We start from the raw sequence: 14,113 nt of genomic DNA, 5'->3' as shown, positions 1-14,113 counted from the left end.
CGCCATAATTTACCCCACCGGGTTTGCTTTATAAAGCAACCCCTAACCCTGCTCTGCAGCTGCTGCACAGCCTGTGGTTCTCTGCTCTAAGACCCTGGACTCTATATCGGGCCTCTCGGATCTCTGTGTGCAAAGTTTCCATAGCACCTCTAAACGCCCTCCACAATACATATACTGCTCTTCAGCTCATCATCTGCCACCGCTGAGACCACAGTGTGGTTTCTGGATGGAACTGAACGATGAGGGGGGGGTTGGTTCACACTCAACCGGCTAGGTGAGAGGTCCTGCAAGGCGGCGCTAGGGACTGCACACCAGTGAACATGCATCTGTCCAAGTCCTACTTTCTACCCTACATGAAGACACAGTGAGGGAATTAGCGGATGAGTTTTGATCGGTGACGATCTTTTGCGTCGTCAGCAGCCGTTCGGAAACAGCTCTTTCAGAGCAGTTGAAGAATTGTCAGGTGGCTCCCTTCTACTCTGATTATGGTTTCTGTGGTTTCAGAGGAAACGCTTCCCAGTCATATGGACTGCACATCTTCTTTTTGACACTCAGCCCTGGCCCAAATTCAGCTCCACATGTTTTGGAGCTGTGCTTGTGCAAATATTAAAAATTAAAATGTGGAAGTGAAGACGGGTTTTAGCTGGTGGAGGGCTCAGTGGCCTTCAGCTCCTTTTTTGGAAATGATTCATGAATTTTTTGTTGTCTGATTCTATTCAGGAGTGATAAAAACTGAAGCCGAGGAGACAGAAGGTGATGAGGGCTATGGGAAAGAGGCGAAGGTTTTACCAAAGGAGGAAGTGGAGGGAGGCAGCGAGGAGGAGTTTGACGAGGAGAGGATGGAGGAGGACAACGATGAAGAGCAGGACATGGAAGGGGATGAAGAGGGGGACTCCCTAAACAACCCGGAGGACCTGTCGCTGGTGGACTACTCGCGCTACGAAGACCCTAACCTGCCCAACCCCGCGACTGAGCCCTCCCACGTCACTGAGGCCGGGCCTCCCCGCGTTCAGTCGCAAGGCAAGCTAAGCTGCGACATCTGTGGCCTGTCCTGCATCAGCATTAACGTGCTGCTCGTGCACAAGCGCAGCCACACGGGTAAGCACAGGAAACTCAGTCCAGTCGCTATACGAGTGACTGACATGTCTACTGTCACAGTACAATAACAAGCACAAGCGGGCGGCGGGTGATGTGATGGCAGAGACAGATAAGTGCTCAGTTTCGGGACGGAAAATCTCTCTGTGGTGGTCGACTGACAAAGAGCTGACGCGAGCAGCGAAACAAGGTCACGAATTCCTCCGTTTAACGTCACGAGGAATGCTGGCCGACATCCCTTGCCGTCACTCTGCAGAGGAACGAGCAAACTTAGCTGTTAAAACCCACTGACCGTGTCTCACATCTCAGACTTGTGAGGCCAGCGTGACAGGCTGCGGTTCGCCCGTTTTCACGATAAAAACATACATTTGCACCACAGGTTTTTTGAAACCAAGAGAGATATTCCTTATTGCATGTTTTCTGAGTCATGACCACACTGTTTTCTAATAATCGCAATGGATACTTCCTCTTTTCAACGATGGTGTTTGATTCTCTTGACTTGCAATTCATGGCGATGAAAGCGCAAAGGTCCACAAAGGTTCTCACTTTTTCTCCAGACTGTGAAAGCTAAAGGTATTTGTATCTTCAGTCTGTGGAGTGTCTGACTAAACAAAATATTCCATGAAAAATTGTCTTCAGGGGTGGATTCAGTTCATTCAGGGCCCAGGGGCAAACACAGGCCCCCACATAGCAGAAAATTTTGACATGCCAGAATGTTAAGTTCATTACAAAAACCCACTCTTAAGAAAGGCTTGTTAAAAAAAATTGCCTTATTTTCTTTCCTGCAAGAAAAATAGTTTTTCAATAGCAAAATAATGTTAGCTTAACAAAACATTTCTTAGTGACGAGAAATTTTCCCTTAAAATAAGTTATCTTGGTAAAACCATGTCTCCTACCCCACATTGGCAGAGTTTTTGCTTATTTAATTTTTTTTTTCAAATTCTAAGAATTGTTATGGAACCTGAGCCTATTTCTGTTGTGTATTTATAAAGTTCTCTCAATTTTGGCCAAGAGATCAGTCAAACCCCATCAAGTTAATAACACAGATGTCTGTGTTCATTTTTGAGTCACATATGTATAACTAAGATCTTTCTATTTATAGGAGCTAATTGGAATTGTTTAAGCACGGTGGCGCAGTGGTTAGCGCTCTTGCCTCACAGCAAGAAGGCCCCCGGTTCAAGTCCCGGCTGGGGAACATGAAAAACACAACATCAACGGGGGACCTTTCTGTGTGGAGTTTGCATGTTCTCCCCGTGTATGCGTGGGTTTTCTCCGGGATCTCTGGCTTCCTCCCACTGTCCAAAAACATGCTTCATAGGTTGATTGGCAACTCTAAATTGTCCATAGGTGTGAGTGTGAGAGTGAATGGATGTGTGATTGAGGATATTCTACCCTGCGACAGACTGGCGACCAGTCCAGGGCATCCCTTGCCTACGCCCAAGAGGCCGGGATAGGCTCCGGCAACCCCGTGACCCGGAAAGGGAATAAACGGTTAAGAAGATGAATGAATGATGAATGAATAAACATTGGTTTTATCCAATCCTTTTGTGGGTCTCCACAGCAAAGTGATTTGCACACTATTTCGGCTTGTATTTTTGTGGCAGATTCTTTTACAGCCACAACCAAACTACAAAGATGATAAAACTGCTACCTGCTGGTAGGTGCAGTGCCCAGTTTTCCAACTGTCCTCAAACTAGCATACCAGAGCAACAGAGGACAACAAATCCAATTGTGGTAATGGGGTTTTAATTTACACCAGCTGTCTTTTCTAAGAAAATCCTGCAACAGAATCCTATGAAAAAATGGGGCCACGTCTCTCATGGTGAGGACCCTTATCATGGTGACTTTGCAAAAAAAAATCAATACCTCAAGCACACACTTCCTCTTTGGTTCTGTGTAAACCTACGCAAGGCATGAGCATCTGCCAATAAAACAACCAACTGTGTCTTCTTCCAGTATCTTCGTGGAGATGAATCAGCATGGTTCAACTGATATCTTAGCTTTTTGAGCGTCAATCTAATTATCCTAGCTGTGGTTCCCTCTAATGTTTGCCAAATACTAACGGCTTGTCTTTATTCTATTGAAGCTTATCAAATAACTGGAATAACATATTTAATGTAGTTAACAACATCTGTGACTGAACCTCCACATGTAATGGAGCCAAGTATCCAACTCAATTGTTTATTGTAATTCTTCAACTTGTGAGTATTGTGTAAAAAAAAAAAAAAAGCATGTTTTTCTGCAAAGTCATTATCACAAACAGTTGGTTGGCTGGTGTTAGCTACACATCTGAAATTTTCCTGATCCAGTGATTCAAGGTTCTGATCTGGGTAATCAAAGGTGGGGACCCAAACAGGTGATGACCAAAAAAAAAGGATTGGACAGCTCTGAATTTTCAACCAGTCCAATGTGGTAACTCTTGGTAATATTCACAACATTCATACAGTTAATCTAGAAATAAAGGACTTCTGGGGAAAGTTACCTTAGTTTTCTAGCTAGAAAGGACATAGATGGTATAAAGTCTCTGACATGTCTCACCCCTTGACTGTTTATAAGAACTGGACTGAGTGAGTAGAGATGACCTGTAGAAAATGGCTTATTTCCAGCTCCAACCCCAGTTAAGTCAATTCAGTCGCCATTTTTTCACAATACGGACGCTGCCATGTTGAAGCCAGACAACATGAGTCGGTCTGAGTTACTGTTTCTAAATCCACACTCCTACCACTTTAAAGCCCTCAATTAAAGGTTTAGAACATGAAACCACAAACTTTCATTAAAGCATCTGATTGGTGAGTTTATAACTTCAATAACTTACCGGTACCCTAAATAAAAAATATATTGAAAAAATGAGGATTAGCAAACTAATTGTAAAAAAAGGTATCAGAGCAGAGATGGTTAATCTGACCAATAGAAGGACTGTGTAATAGCGGTTTACTTCTAAGTAAAAGTCTATGGGATCTGGGCTACTTCCTCTTTTCTGGAACGCCAGAGGGAAGGGGTCTCTCAGTCCAGTTCTTGTATACAGTCTATGCTCTGACCATTTTAGAGCCCAAGTTATGCGCACAGTTTCATCTAAATCGTTTTGAGATCAAAGCTAAATATTGATAGGCTAACTGCTATGCATAAATCTACACCTTAAATTCAGATTATCAGGTATTTAGGAACCGCCTTTCATTCTTCACAAAATTGTCTCTTTTTATTAATTTCTAAATCTGTACTTCAAGAGGGAAGCATCTTTGAAGTGAAAGCCAAATTCTTCACTATTTAGCTGCTAGCTAGAGGTTAAAATAGGATTTTATGAGCTGAAATGCAGCCTCTCCATGCCCCATCATGATGTGTTTTACTTCCAAGAATGTATTCTAGTCTTCATCTTACCATTGTTTTGTTGAAACTTAGTCCTTTCTGCCTCTTGTCCCATTAAGTTAAGATGCATTTTTTGATTAAAGCTGAATTATTAGTTAACTCCGCGTTCTGCAGGTTGTTTGGTCCAGATCAGATGCACTTTTCAGATCATAGCTAAAAATTTAGCATGCTAATAATTACTATCAATAAGGCTAACCTTTAAATCTTAGTATCTGCTGAGTAGCCCACCCAACATTTAAAGCAATAAATTTCAGTTTTAACAACACTTATGCAGTTTTTTATTTTAAAATGTTTTCATCCAAGACAGATGTAGCTTTGTAAGACTACACACATCCGCGCTGTTACCCAAATGCACGTTTTTCGGCAAAACTAGCAGGTAGCTGCTCGGCTATATTTGAAATCAGGTGACGGCAAAGAAAATTAAGCTTAAATGTGCATTTCTGAGTATTTCTTTAATTAAATCGCCGTGAAACAGGAGCAGACTAAAAAATGACATTATAAGACATTGTATTTTTATGTAGAGAATCCGCTGGGCAGGCCACGCTTTCCTCCATTCTCATTGTAGACAAATAGATCCATGTACGTCTTTGTTTTCCTCGTCTGAGGACGGCTGGATAGCTCCAAAATTCCTCGTCTTTTTTGTTGCACTAGTAATAATAGGTTGGGGGGTGTGAGGGGCTGTAAGGTAGTGGGTAGTGTAAGGTAAACAGAGATCTCTGAGCAATGGGGAGAGGAAGGGAGGGCGGGGTTGCACCATGCCAGCAGTCCCGCCCACAACTCAGGGGGGAATGACTGAAGAACTCCTGCAGAGACTATGTCCCAGAAAACATCACAATTTTTTTTTCTCCAACTTTCTTTGTTGAACATTTTGTAATAACAGACATTCAAGTGAAAAATATTTACAATTTTGAATAACAAAAAACAATCAAGGAATGTCACCCCCCCTCCCCAAACCCTTCAACCTTTTCCCCTCCCACTCTATCATCCTAATCCCACCCCACATACCCAAGATAGACCCCCCCTCCCCTTCCTTACTTGGCCAAACATAAAATAAATAAATAAAAATAAAAAAAAGAATGTAATTTGAGTACAATTATGAGTTTAGGAAGGAAAATCAGTAGAAAACATGAATGTCGTTCAGTTTTAATCAGAAGGTAAGACCATGGTACTGACAAACTGTAGAAAGGGATTCCAGGTGGCCTGAAAGGATTTAATTGAGCCTCTGAGTGAGAACCGAAGTTTCACGTCGCGGAGCCGGTGGACATTAAAAGGGGGTCGGGGATCTTTCCAGCTCAGTAAGATCAAACGACGGGCCAGCAGAGTGGTAAAAGCCAAAGCCTGTTTCATCGTGCCTGGTACAGCATCATCAGGGGCGACTCCAAATATTGCGGTGATCGGATTAGGTGTAATATGGTAGGTGTAGGCTCCCGATAGCACGTTAAACACACAGAGCCAGAACTGTTGCAGCTCCGGACATGACCAAAACATGTGAACATGGTTAGCAGGGGACTTTTGACATCTGCAACAGGCGTCGTCAATGGAACGAGAAAGAAAACATCACAATTTTTTATGTTTTGGCTAAAAACGGCAACATCGTTATTAAAAGACCACTGGGAACACTTTAAAAATAGATTAAAAGATGATCGGAGTGGGACTTTAAATAAAAACAGAGCTATTGATCAGAAAAAGGGTGAGATACAGAGCTAATTTTCTGATCCAACAATATTGGTGCTGCATTCTTTAGATCGAGAGCTATTAATGTAGTAGAACTACAGCAAAATAATTAACTAGTTATACGTCAGATAGAAGGACAAATGTCAAATAAACATTTTGATCTTTGTGATCAGAGCGCATTTTTAAAAACTGTGTAGAACACCTAAACTTTATATTCACCCATATTTCTAGAAAATAGATTCAAAATTAGCCAAATATCTGGGGCAAATCACACCCGTGAGTTGATACAGAGGAAGAGGCTCTGCTTGCAGATGAGGTTTTTGTGCAAACTCTGTATTTTCTGACTCCTTTTCTCTTTTTTTGTTCCAGGTGAGAGGCCTTTCCACTGCAGTCAGTGTGGGGCCTCCTTCACCCAGAAGGGAAACCTGCTTCGCCACATCAAACTGCACTCCGGGGAGAAGCCTTTCAAATGCCCGATGTGCAGCTACGCCTGCCGCCGCCGTGACGCCCTGAGCGGGCACCTGCGCACCCATTCTGGTAGCTGCCAGCCGCACTCTAAACACACACACACACACACGCTCAGGGCGTCACGTGTGGCACTGAAATGCACTGATACTGTATGCACCTGTGTACAGTATCATGGCGGTTGGCTTTTTCATGTTGGTTTCTCTCTCTTTGAATCCTGAAACTCGAGGCATGCTGAGTGTACATGGCTCTTCCAGTAACGCGCTGCCCTGCACATATTACACATATGACACCTGACTCACTCAGTGCTGGAAACTTCACTCTCAGCTGTTATCTCGCAGACACCAAAACACACGTTGTTTTGAACCGACCCGCTCACTGTGGGAAACAAAGAACATCCTCTGTGCCGTGTTTCTAATGCTCATCTGTCTAACCAACAGTGGAGAAGCCGTTCAAGTGTAACCACTGCAGTCGCAGCTACAAGCAGAGGAGCTCTCTGGAAGAACACAGGGAGAGGTGTCATGTGTACATCCAGAGCAAGGCCGGCGCGGAAAGAGGTGAGCCGCCGCTCTGCAGCCGACTCAACTCCAGTCAATATTTGAGTTTGGGGAAGACGCAGTGAGCCTCCGACCGGGGATGTGGAGCTCCGACCAACCATTTGGCAGACGGGCTGTGAGCTCCAGCTAAGAAAAACTCAAAGATGCTGCTTTTATGGCCTCAATAAATGAATGAACCCAGCTGAAATAGGTTATGGCGGCTGTGGTGTGGAGGCTCAGTGCTGTGCTCATGTCAGCAAAAGGGAAGCCAAATAGGGCAACTGGCTGCATCAGGGTTTATCGCTTCCCCCCCCTTAAAAATGCCTCCGTGTACCGCCAGGACACTTTCAGATTGCAAGACACAGACGGCGCTCTGTTTTCTGTGGTCACCAAATGTCGTAAGTTAATGCTCGATAGTGCCGAAGTGGTGAGGAAGTACATCCTCATCCTGTGGTATTCTCTCCTCCACCGATGAGGAAAACGGTGAAGAGAAGAAAGCAACAACAATCAGGAAGTGAGGTCAATGGAACCGCTGATTTGAAATTAATATCTCCTGCCGTTTGAGGACGCAGACGTGCAGGCAGCTGCTGCAGCTCACCGCGATCTGCCTCGATTGAAAAAGGAGGTCTTCACTTCCTTCTCTGTCTCTTTTTCATGTTTCTCTGCTGTGGTGCAGAGGACAGCCACACATCCAGGTCTCAGATGGGCCCAGAGCGCGCGCTGCTGCTCGACAGACTTGCCAGCAACGTTGCCAAACGGAAGAGTTCGATGCCGCAGAAGTTTACCGGTAAGACTAACGGTTTGGAGTCACGATCAAATCAATTTTTTCGATTGGACGTCCCAATATTAATTTAGAGCTTTTTTTCTGTTTTTTTGACCACTGCATGGGAAGTAATTTCCAGATCATATGGGGGAAAAAACTATTCTATTTTGGAATATTTTTTTAACAACCCATCAGTTTTTTTTTTTTCCTAAACCAAAAATCTAAAATGTTCTTGTTTGTGTCTCAGCTGAACTTTTTATTCTCCTACGTTTGCTGCACAGAAATCCAGCAAACATCTAAAATCCTCTTCTTTTCCACATCCCATAATGTATAACTCCTTGGCTTTTCCTCTTTGCTGAAGCATCAACTCAACCTACGACTCAACTTGTAAAACTGATCTCTAACGTTCCACGCTTTCACAAAAAAAGAGGGTGGCGTCAAGAGACAGTCTCCACCCCCTAAACCAGGTGGTTTCAGCAGAGCTTGAAAAGGGCCTTTGCTGCTCCTGCTTTTCTGCACCTTTATGTTACTTTGCAACAATAATCATGAAGTCATTGGAAAAATATATATATTTCTAATTATTTCAATTTTTTTTTACATGTATCTGCTTTCTGAAACAGCTTTAAATTGGTTTCTGCGCTTAAAACAAACAAAAATGTCCTTTTGGTGTCTGCTTGTCTGTTTATCTTTGCTGGCCTCCATCTCCTACCAGACTGCAGACCTCCTAGCTGAACACAGCACTGAGTGGTCTCCTCCACCCTAACTTCTCTGCAGGAGTTGAGTGGTAGGTGGGTGAAGGTAACCCTGCATGGTTCATTCAACTAGTTTTAGTAGAAAAAAGGCCAAAAACTTGTTTTGATCATGTTATTTCTGGGGTTAATTACTCACTGTTTGTGCTTTGATTTGAATGCCGATAAGCCAGGGCGATGAGTGATCAAAAGTTTGCAGTTTGAGTAAACTGCTGAGCTGGCACGTCCATTTCCCAAACTTTATGAGCGTACTTCTCAACAGGCACCTCTCACCTTTCGATTCAAGCTCAACTTTGGCTTGTTGTAGTTTTGCAATCACGCCTTTGGTTGCTCGTGTGCACACATTCACACACCAAAGAGACAGAAAGAAAAAAAAGAAAAAAAACTCCTACGTCTATCAGCTCAACAAATGAAGTGAGATCTTTCATTATGACAACTACAGGGGTAAAGAGAAGTAAGAGAGTCGACCACAGAAAGAGAAAAAGAGCAGGCAGGAGATGAGAAACGTGAGCAGGTGTCTCTGTGTGTCAATACTGGTGTAACGCAGCTGCACTTCATCAGCGCCGTCTGCTTCCTCTGTCCTCTCACGCCGCAGGATTTGCTCCCGCTGCTACGCTTCTGTAAAACTTTTTCCCAGCCTACTTTCAGAGCAAAAGACAGAAGCAGCTCTGTGTCATCTCTTCCTCATCTGTTGAACTGCATTCATATCGAGCCCGACAAAGCGCGTATGAACAACCACTTCCAAGGAAAAGTCTGTTAACCTTTACGCATAGCTACACAACTTTCCTTTTAGTTCAACCGTTTGGAAATTGATCATGAATGAGACATTAATAAATGCAGTTTGTGCCGAAGTTCTAAGACACCAAGTCTTTCATATATACATATATATATATATACAGAAAAAGCCTGGAGCAAAATTTGCAAGATTTGAGATCATTCAAGAACACGCGTCACATGCCGGGTGGGAACGTAGCATTAATACCTACAGAAATTTAAAACATCAGATTTAAAGATTTTTTAAAAAAATTTTAAGACTACCTTTCTTACAAAAATAAATTGTGGTTTATTTTGAACTAAGGGAAGAGCTTACAAGTCAGTGTACAAGTTTAAGTGAAGCCTCACAGTTTCAATGAACCTGCTTTCTATCAAATAGTCCTTGTGGTGCTTTGAAACAATAACTGACATTTAAGTAAATGAGCATTGTTTACAAAACCCATTCTGAAAATCCACTTGAATAAATCAAATCATCATCTGCAAACAGGAGTTCCACTAAAAGAATAGGGTTGAACTATTGAAGCCAATTTCCTCATCCTGACCATGTAAAATGTATTTTTTTTTCTAAAAATAGTCCCAGAATTCTTGCAGGTGACTCAAACTGTTCTCAATTTAGTCTTTATATTACAAAAAAGTTTGAGGCAAACTCTAAGACTAAACTGTGACTCAATAGAGACAAATGGGAAAATCTAACACTTCATTATGCTGTAATAATATAATCAGCACAAGAAAGTCGACCCCAAACCTCCCCAACTTTAGTGAAACCTAAGCTAACTAACAAGCCTTGTTTCCAACTAGTCACAAAATGTCACAACCTGTGGGGTCATTTTTACGCATTTTAGTGCCACTTCTCAGAATTGAGTCATATTTTATGTCAAACCGGCAGGTCCGATCATCTTTTGATCTATTTTAAAAGTCTTCTTTTAATTATGATTACGCTGCTTTTATCCAAAATCAGAAAACTTGTCATTTCTTTGGACATAGTTTCTGCAGAGCGGCAGTAGTTCCTCTGAGTTGCGGGCAGGACTGTTGGCTCGGTACAACCCCCCCTCCCCCCTCCCCCCTTCTCATCACCCATAAGTGAAAGCCCTCTGTTCACACTCGCCTGCTAGCTTACAGCTCCTGACACCCCCACCTTAACATTACCGGTGTAACAAAAATGGTGAGCAATATTGGAGCTATCCAGCCATACAGTTTTAAACCAGATTCCAGCTCAGACGAGGAAAAAAAAGACAAACTTGGATCTAGTCGTCTACCAGTGGATGACTCAGAATGGAGCTGAGCAGGGAGCCTGTGGCCCGCCCAGCGTATTTTCTACACCACAAACACGCTATTCTTCAAAGTGCATTTTTGTCAGCTCCTGATTCACAACGATTTGATTAAAAACATTCTCAGAAACGCAATTTAAAGGTTAATTTTCATTATTTATGTCCTTCATCATTAGAACATGTTAAACCCCCCAAAAACAGGATTTTTAATGGTAGTGGGTCTTTAAACTGAACTGTTTTTTTTTTATTTCACACCTGGAACATCTGTCTTTGTTTTTGCTTTGTTGTTGTTTTTGTGTTTGTTGTGGATCCTCATTGAGTTTTCTCTGCTTGCGTGATCGGTTTAGGTGACAACGGCGTCTGTCTGGACCTGAGCTTTAACAGGGATCTGGTTCACCGCTCTGATGTGAAGGAGCATCCTCCGGGCTCTCCAGGGTCCAACGGCCAACTGGGGTCCATCTTCTCAGGCCTAGATAGCGACCCCCCTCCCTCCCACAGGTCGTATCCCATCCCATTGAATCGCACTGACATCATCACCAACGGCCACAAGATGGGCATGCCGCCCCTGGGTCTCCCCCTTGGCTCTCAGCCCCCCGTCAGCTTGGATTCGTTCCACCCCGATGGCTCCCAGATGTCCCAGCCTGTCGTGTACAGCTTAGGTCCCCTGCTTGGGGGGGGTCTGAGCCATCAGAACGGCATCCCCCAGCCGATGTCGCTGTCGCCCCTGGAGGCCATGCGATTGATGCGGGCCGACGGGGAGGCCGGGGTGCCGTCCGGGTCCGTGTACCCCTGTGGCCACTGCAGGGTGATCTTCCTGGACTACGTCATGTTCACCATCCACATGGGGTGCCACGGCTTCCGCGACCCGCTGGAGTGCAATGTGTGCGGCCACCGCAGCCGGGACCGTTATGAGTTCTCCTCCCACATAGCCCGCGGCGAGCACCGCCTAGAACTGAAGTAGCTCGCAGACAGGTGCCACTGGGACAGATGACGGTTTACTCATACGAGTAGCTGTAGTATCAGAAATGAAAGTATGAAGTGGGAGCTGAGCTTTATCTTTGAGTGTATGAGTGAGAATTTGAGGAGACGTTGTAGGAGGGTAACGGGTCCTCTTAACCACCATGCACTCATATGAAAAGACGGTCTGTTATGTGACTTTGTTCCAAACTGCAGCCGCTGTTTGTAGCATAAAGTCGTGCAAATGCAAACCAGAGGCCAACCCCCCCCCCAAAAAAAATACCAGTGCTTTTATTGTGCATTGACTGCTGTTTATCTGAGTGAAGATGCAAAAATAAAAGTCAGCCCTTCCTCCTTTGCACGTTGCCAATTCAAGACTGCAAAAAAAAAAAAAAATCCTATTATCTCGAAGGTCACATGTCTCTTTTTTTAGGCTGTGGTTTTCTGAGAGGTGCAGTTCACAGCTTCAAAGGACATCACTTCACTCTGCACGCAGCGATGGTTTCTCCCTCCACAAAATTTCAGTCATCAGGCGCTCCTGCAGCGCAGAAACGCCTCACAGCTCTGCAGAGTCGCTTTTCCTGCGCTAAAGAGCCATCCTGAGAGGGTTGACATTTCATCTCAGTTTGCAAAGAAAGGAAACGACGAGGGGCTTTCTAACCCACCTGCTGGTGGAAGGGTGGTACTGCATGCAGGAACAGTTGCGTGTTGCAATGGAAACCTGGATGCTTTCAAAATTAGGATTAAACTGATTATTTATGCCCCCAAAAAATGTGATATTCGAGTCAAAAGTAAAGGCTTTTGCTGTAATGGGTGGAGTTTTTTGTCTTGCATACCAACAGGATCTTTTGGGCTGTGTCTGCTCATGGATGCGCGTCACCCACACAGCAGTGCAGGAACTTCTTCACGCCTTGCTGCCTTCAGACCAGAAGAAACTGTGAGCTTCATCCAGCTGCTGCCTTGCTATCTGTCCTCTACATCCACACCAGTTCCCTTTTTCTCTCTTGAAATTTTAAGAAGTGACACTTCTGAGAGAACTGTCATCACAGCTTCGACTCCATGTGTTAGATAAAATAGCCCAGTCACCCATTTCTGCTAATAGATTAAAAAAAAAAGTTTCTGCTTCTCTTTTTCCAAATATATTTGTCTCTCTTTGGGGCGTTTGTCTCCTGTGACGTTCGGTGGCGTAAAAATTGGACTATAACTCCAGTTTGTATTTTTTAGGGATGTGAAATTGGGAGCTGGGTTCAGAAAAAAAAAGGTTTTGCCCAAACTTTGCATATGAGTCAAGGTTTTTTTTTGTTTTTTCAATCAGAACGACTTTGGATGCATCCAGGCTCAGTCAAAGTGAGAGGCCTTTGGGGACATCTGCTGACTGAAAGGGACAGATCAAACTAAAATTTGTCTTGGTTACTTTAAAAAAATGTTGTTTTTCATCTTTTAACCCTGAAAGAGTTGTTGAACGGTGGCTACACTTTAAACTAAGAAAAATTACGGTGACATTTCCTAAAAAATTCTAACAAGGAGTCAAGTTAACACTGAATATTTATGCGAATATGAAGGAGAAATCCTTCTATTCTGGGTGGGAACATTTTGCTGTTCAAAATGTGCTATTTTATATTAAAAGATAGTTTAAAAAAGTGTAAAATGACTCGGCTGATTAAAAAGAAACTGTAAAAAAGATAAACTTTAATCACTGCATTTTACTAGAAGACGAGGACTTAAATCTACTATAAACAAGAAAAAAGTGTTTAATAAAACATGAAAATGCACAATGAACAGGTGAAAGAACCACAGATATTGTACCGTTTGTCATAATGGTTAACAGTAAAATGAACCACAGTTTTGTGTGCTAATGTTACACTATCAGAAGAAAAATGGTGCTAAACAATGCAAAATGCTTTTTAAAAGGCTACAAGCTCATTAGAATATAGACTTAAAGGGGTTTTATTGATCCTAAAAAGGTAGATATCCTCCAATGAAATGTTAGCAGAATCTGATAACACTTTATTAGGCTAAACATGCCGAAAATCTACTTTAGTCTCCCCAAGACTGTTCATTTCAATGCTACAATAACACTATAATGTAGCAAAAAAGCAGTGTAGATGAGAAAAAAGCCCCACAACATTGAAAAATGATATAAACACATCAGCAAAAAAATGTTATTTTGATGATTGATCTGGAAAAACACAAAAACATAAGAATAGAATGTAATGAAAAGTGATGAATGATAAAGAATGTTTATGCTACATTAGTTAACAAATGAAAGGGTTGCAGCGCAAAAAAATGTTTACGCAGGTACTGAAAATGAGAGAATAGCAAACCATTCCAAATTGCGAATGACCACATATTGGAAACTTAAAAGGGGAAAGTACTCAAAAAAATTGTTAAAATTGCTGCAGTAAGATTCTTATGCCATGTAGGCGCATGACAACTACTGAGCCAACAGTATGCGAACATCAAGTGAAA

At 42.9% G+C, this 14,113-nt stretch overlaps 1 protein-coding gene across 13 annotated transcripts in view; it reads left to right on the top strand.

Annotated features, from left to right (window-relative positions):
• Window positions 1-12,002, top strand: part of aiolos (zinc finger protein Aiolos) — a 38,902-nt gene extending 26,900 nt beyond the window's left edge. For 11 of the 13 annotated variants that reach the window (XM_078946454.1, XM_020713209.3, XM_011494317.4 and 8 more), the window contains 5 exons: window positions 721-1,098; window positions 6,502-6,669; window positions 7,038-7,154; window positions 7,810-7,920; window positions 11,035-12,002. In XM_078946454.1, the coding sequence (XP_078802580.1) occupies window positions 721-1,098; window positions 6,502-6,669; window positions 7,038-7,154; window positions 7,810-7,920; window positions 11,035-11,648 (1,388 nt within the window). In that variant the 3' untranslated portion in view covers window positions 11,649-12,002. The remainder of the gene's footprint in view (window positions 1-720; window positions 1,099-6,501; window positions 6,670-7,037; window positions 7,155-7,809; window positions 7,921-11,034) is intronic. The other 2 variants (XM_078946455.1, XM_078946427.1) reach the window with 2 other exon arrangements.
• Window positions 12,003-14,113: the final 2,111 nt, after the last annotated feature.

The sequence above is a fragment of the Oryzias latipes genome, chromosome 1 (genome assembly GCF_053564925.1).
Source record: "Oryzias latipes strain Hd-rR chromosome 1, Olatipes_Hd-rR_3.1".
NCBI lineage: Eukaryota > Metazoa > Chordata > Actinopteri > Beloniformes > Adrianichthyidae > Oryzias > Oryzias latipes.
This window is presented reverse-complemented; position numbering and strand designations above follow the sequence as displayed.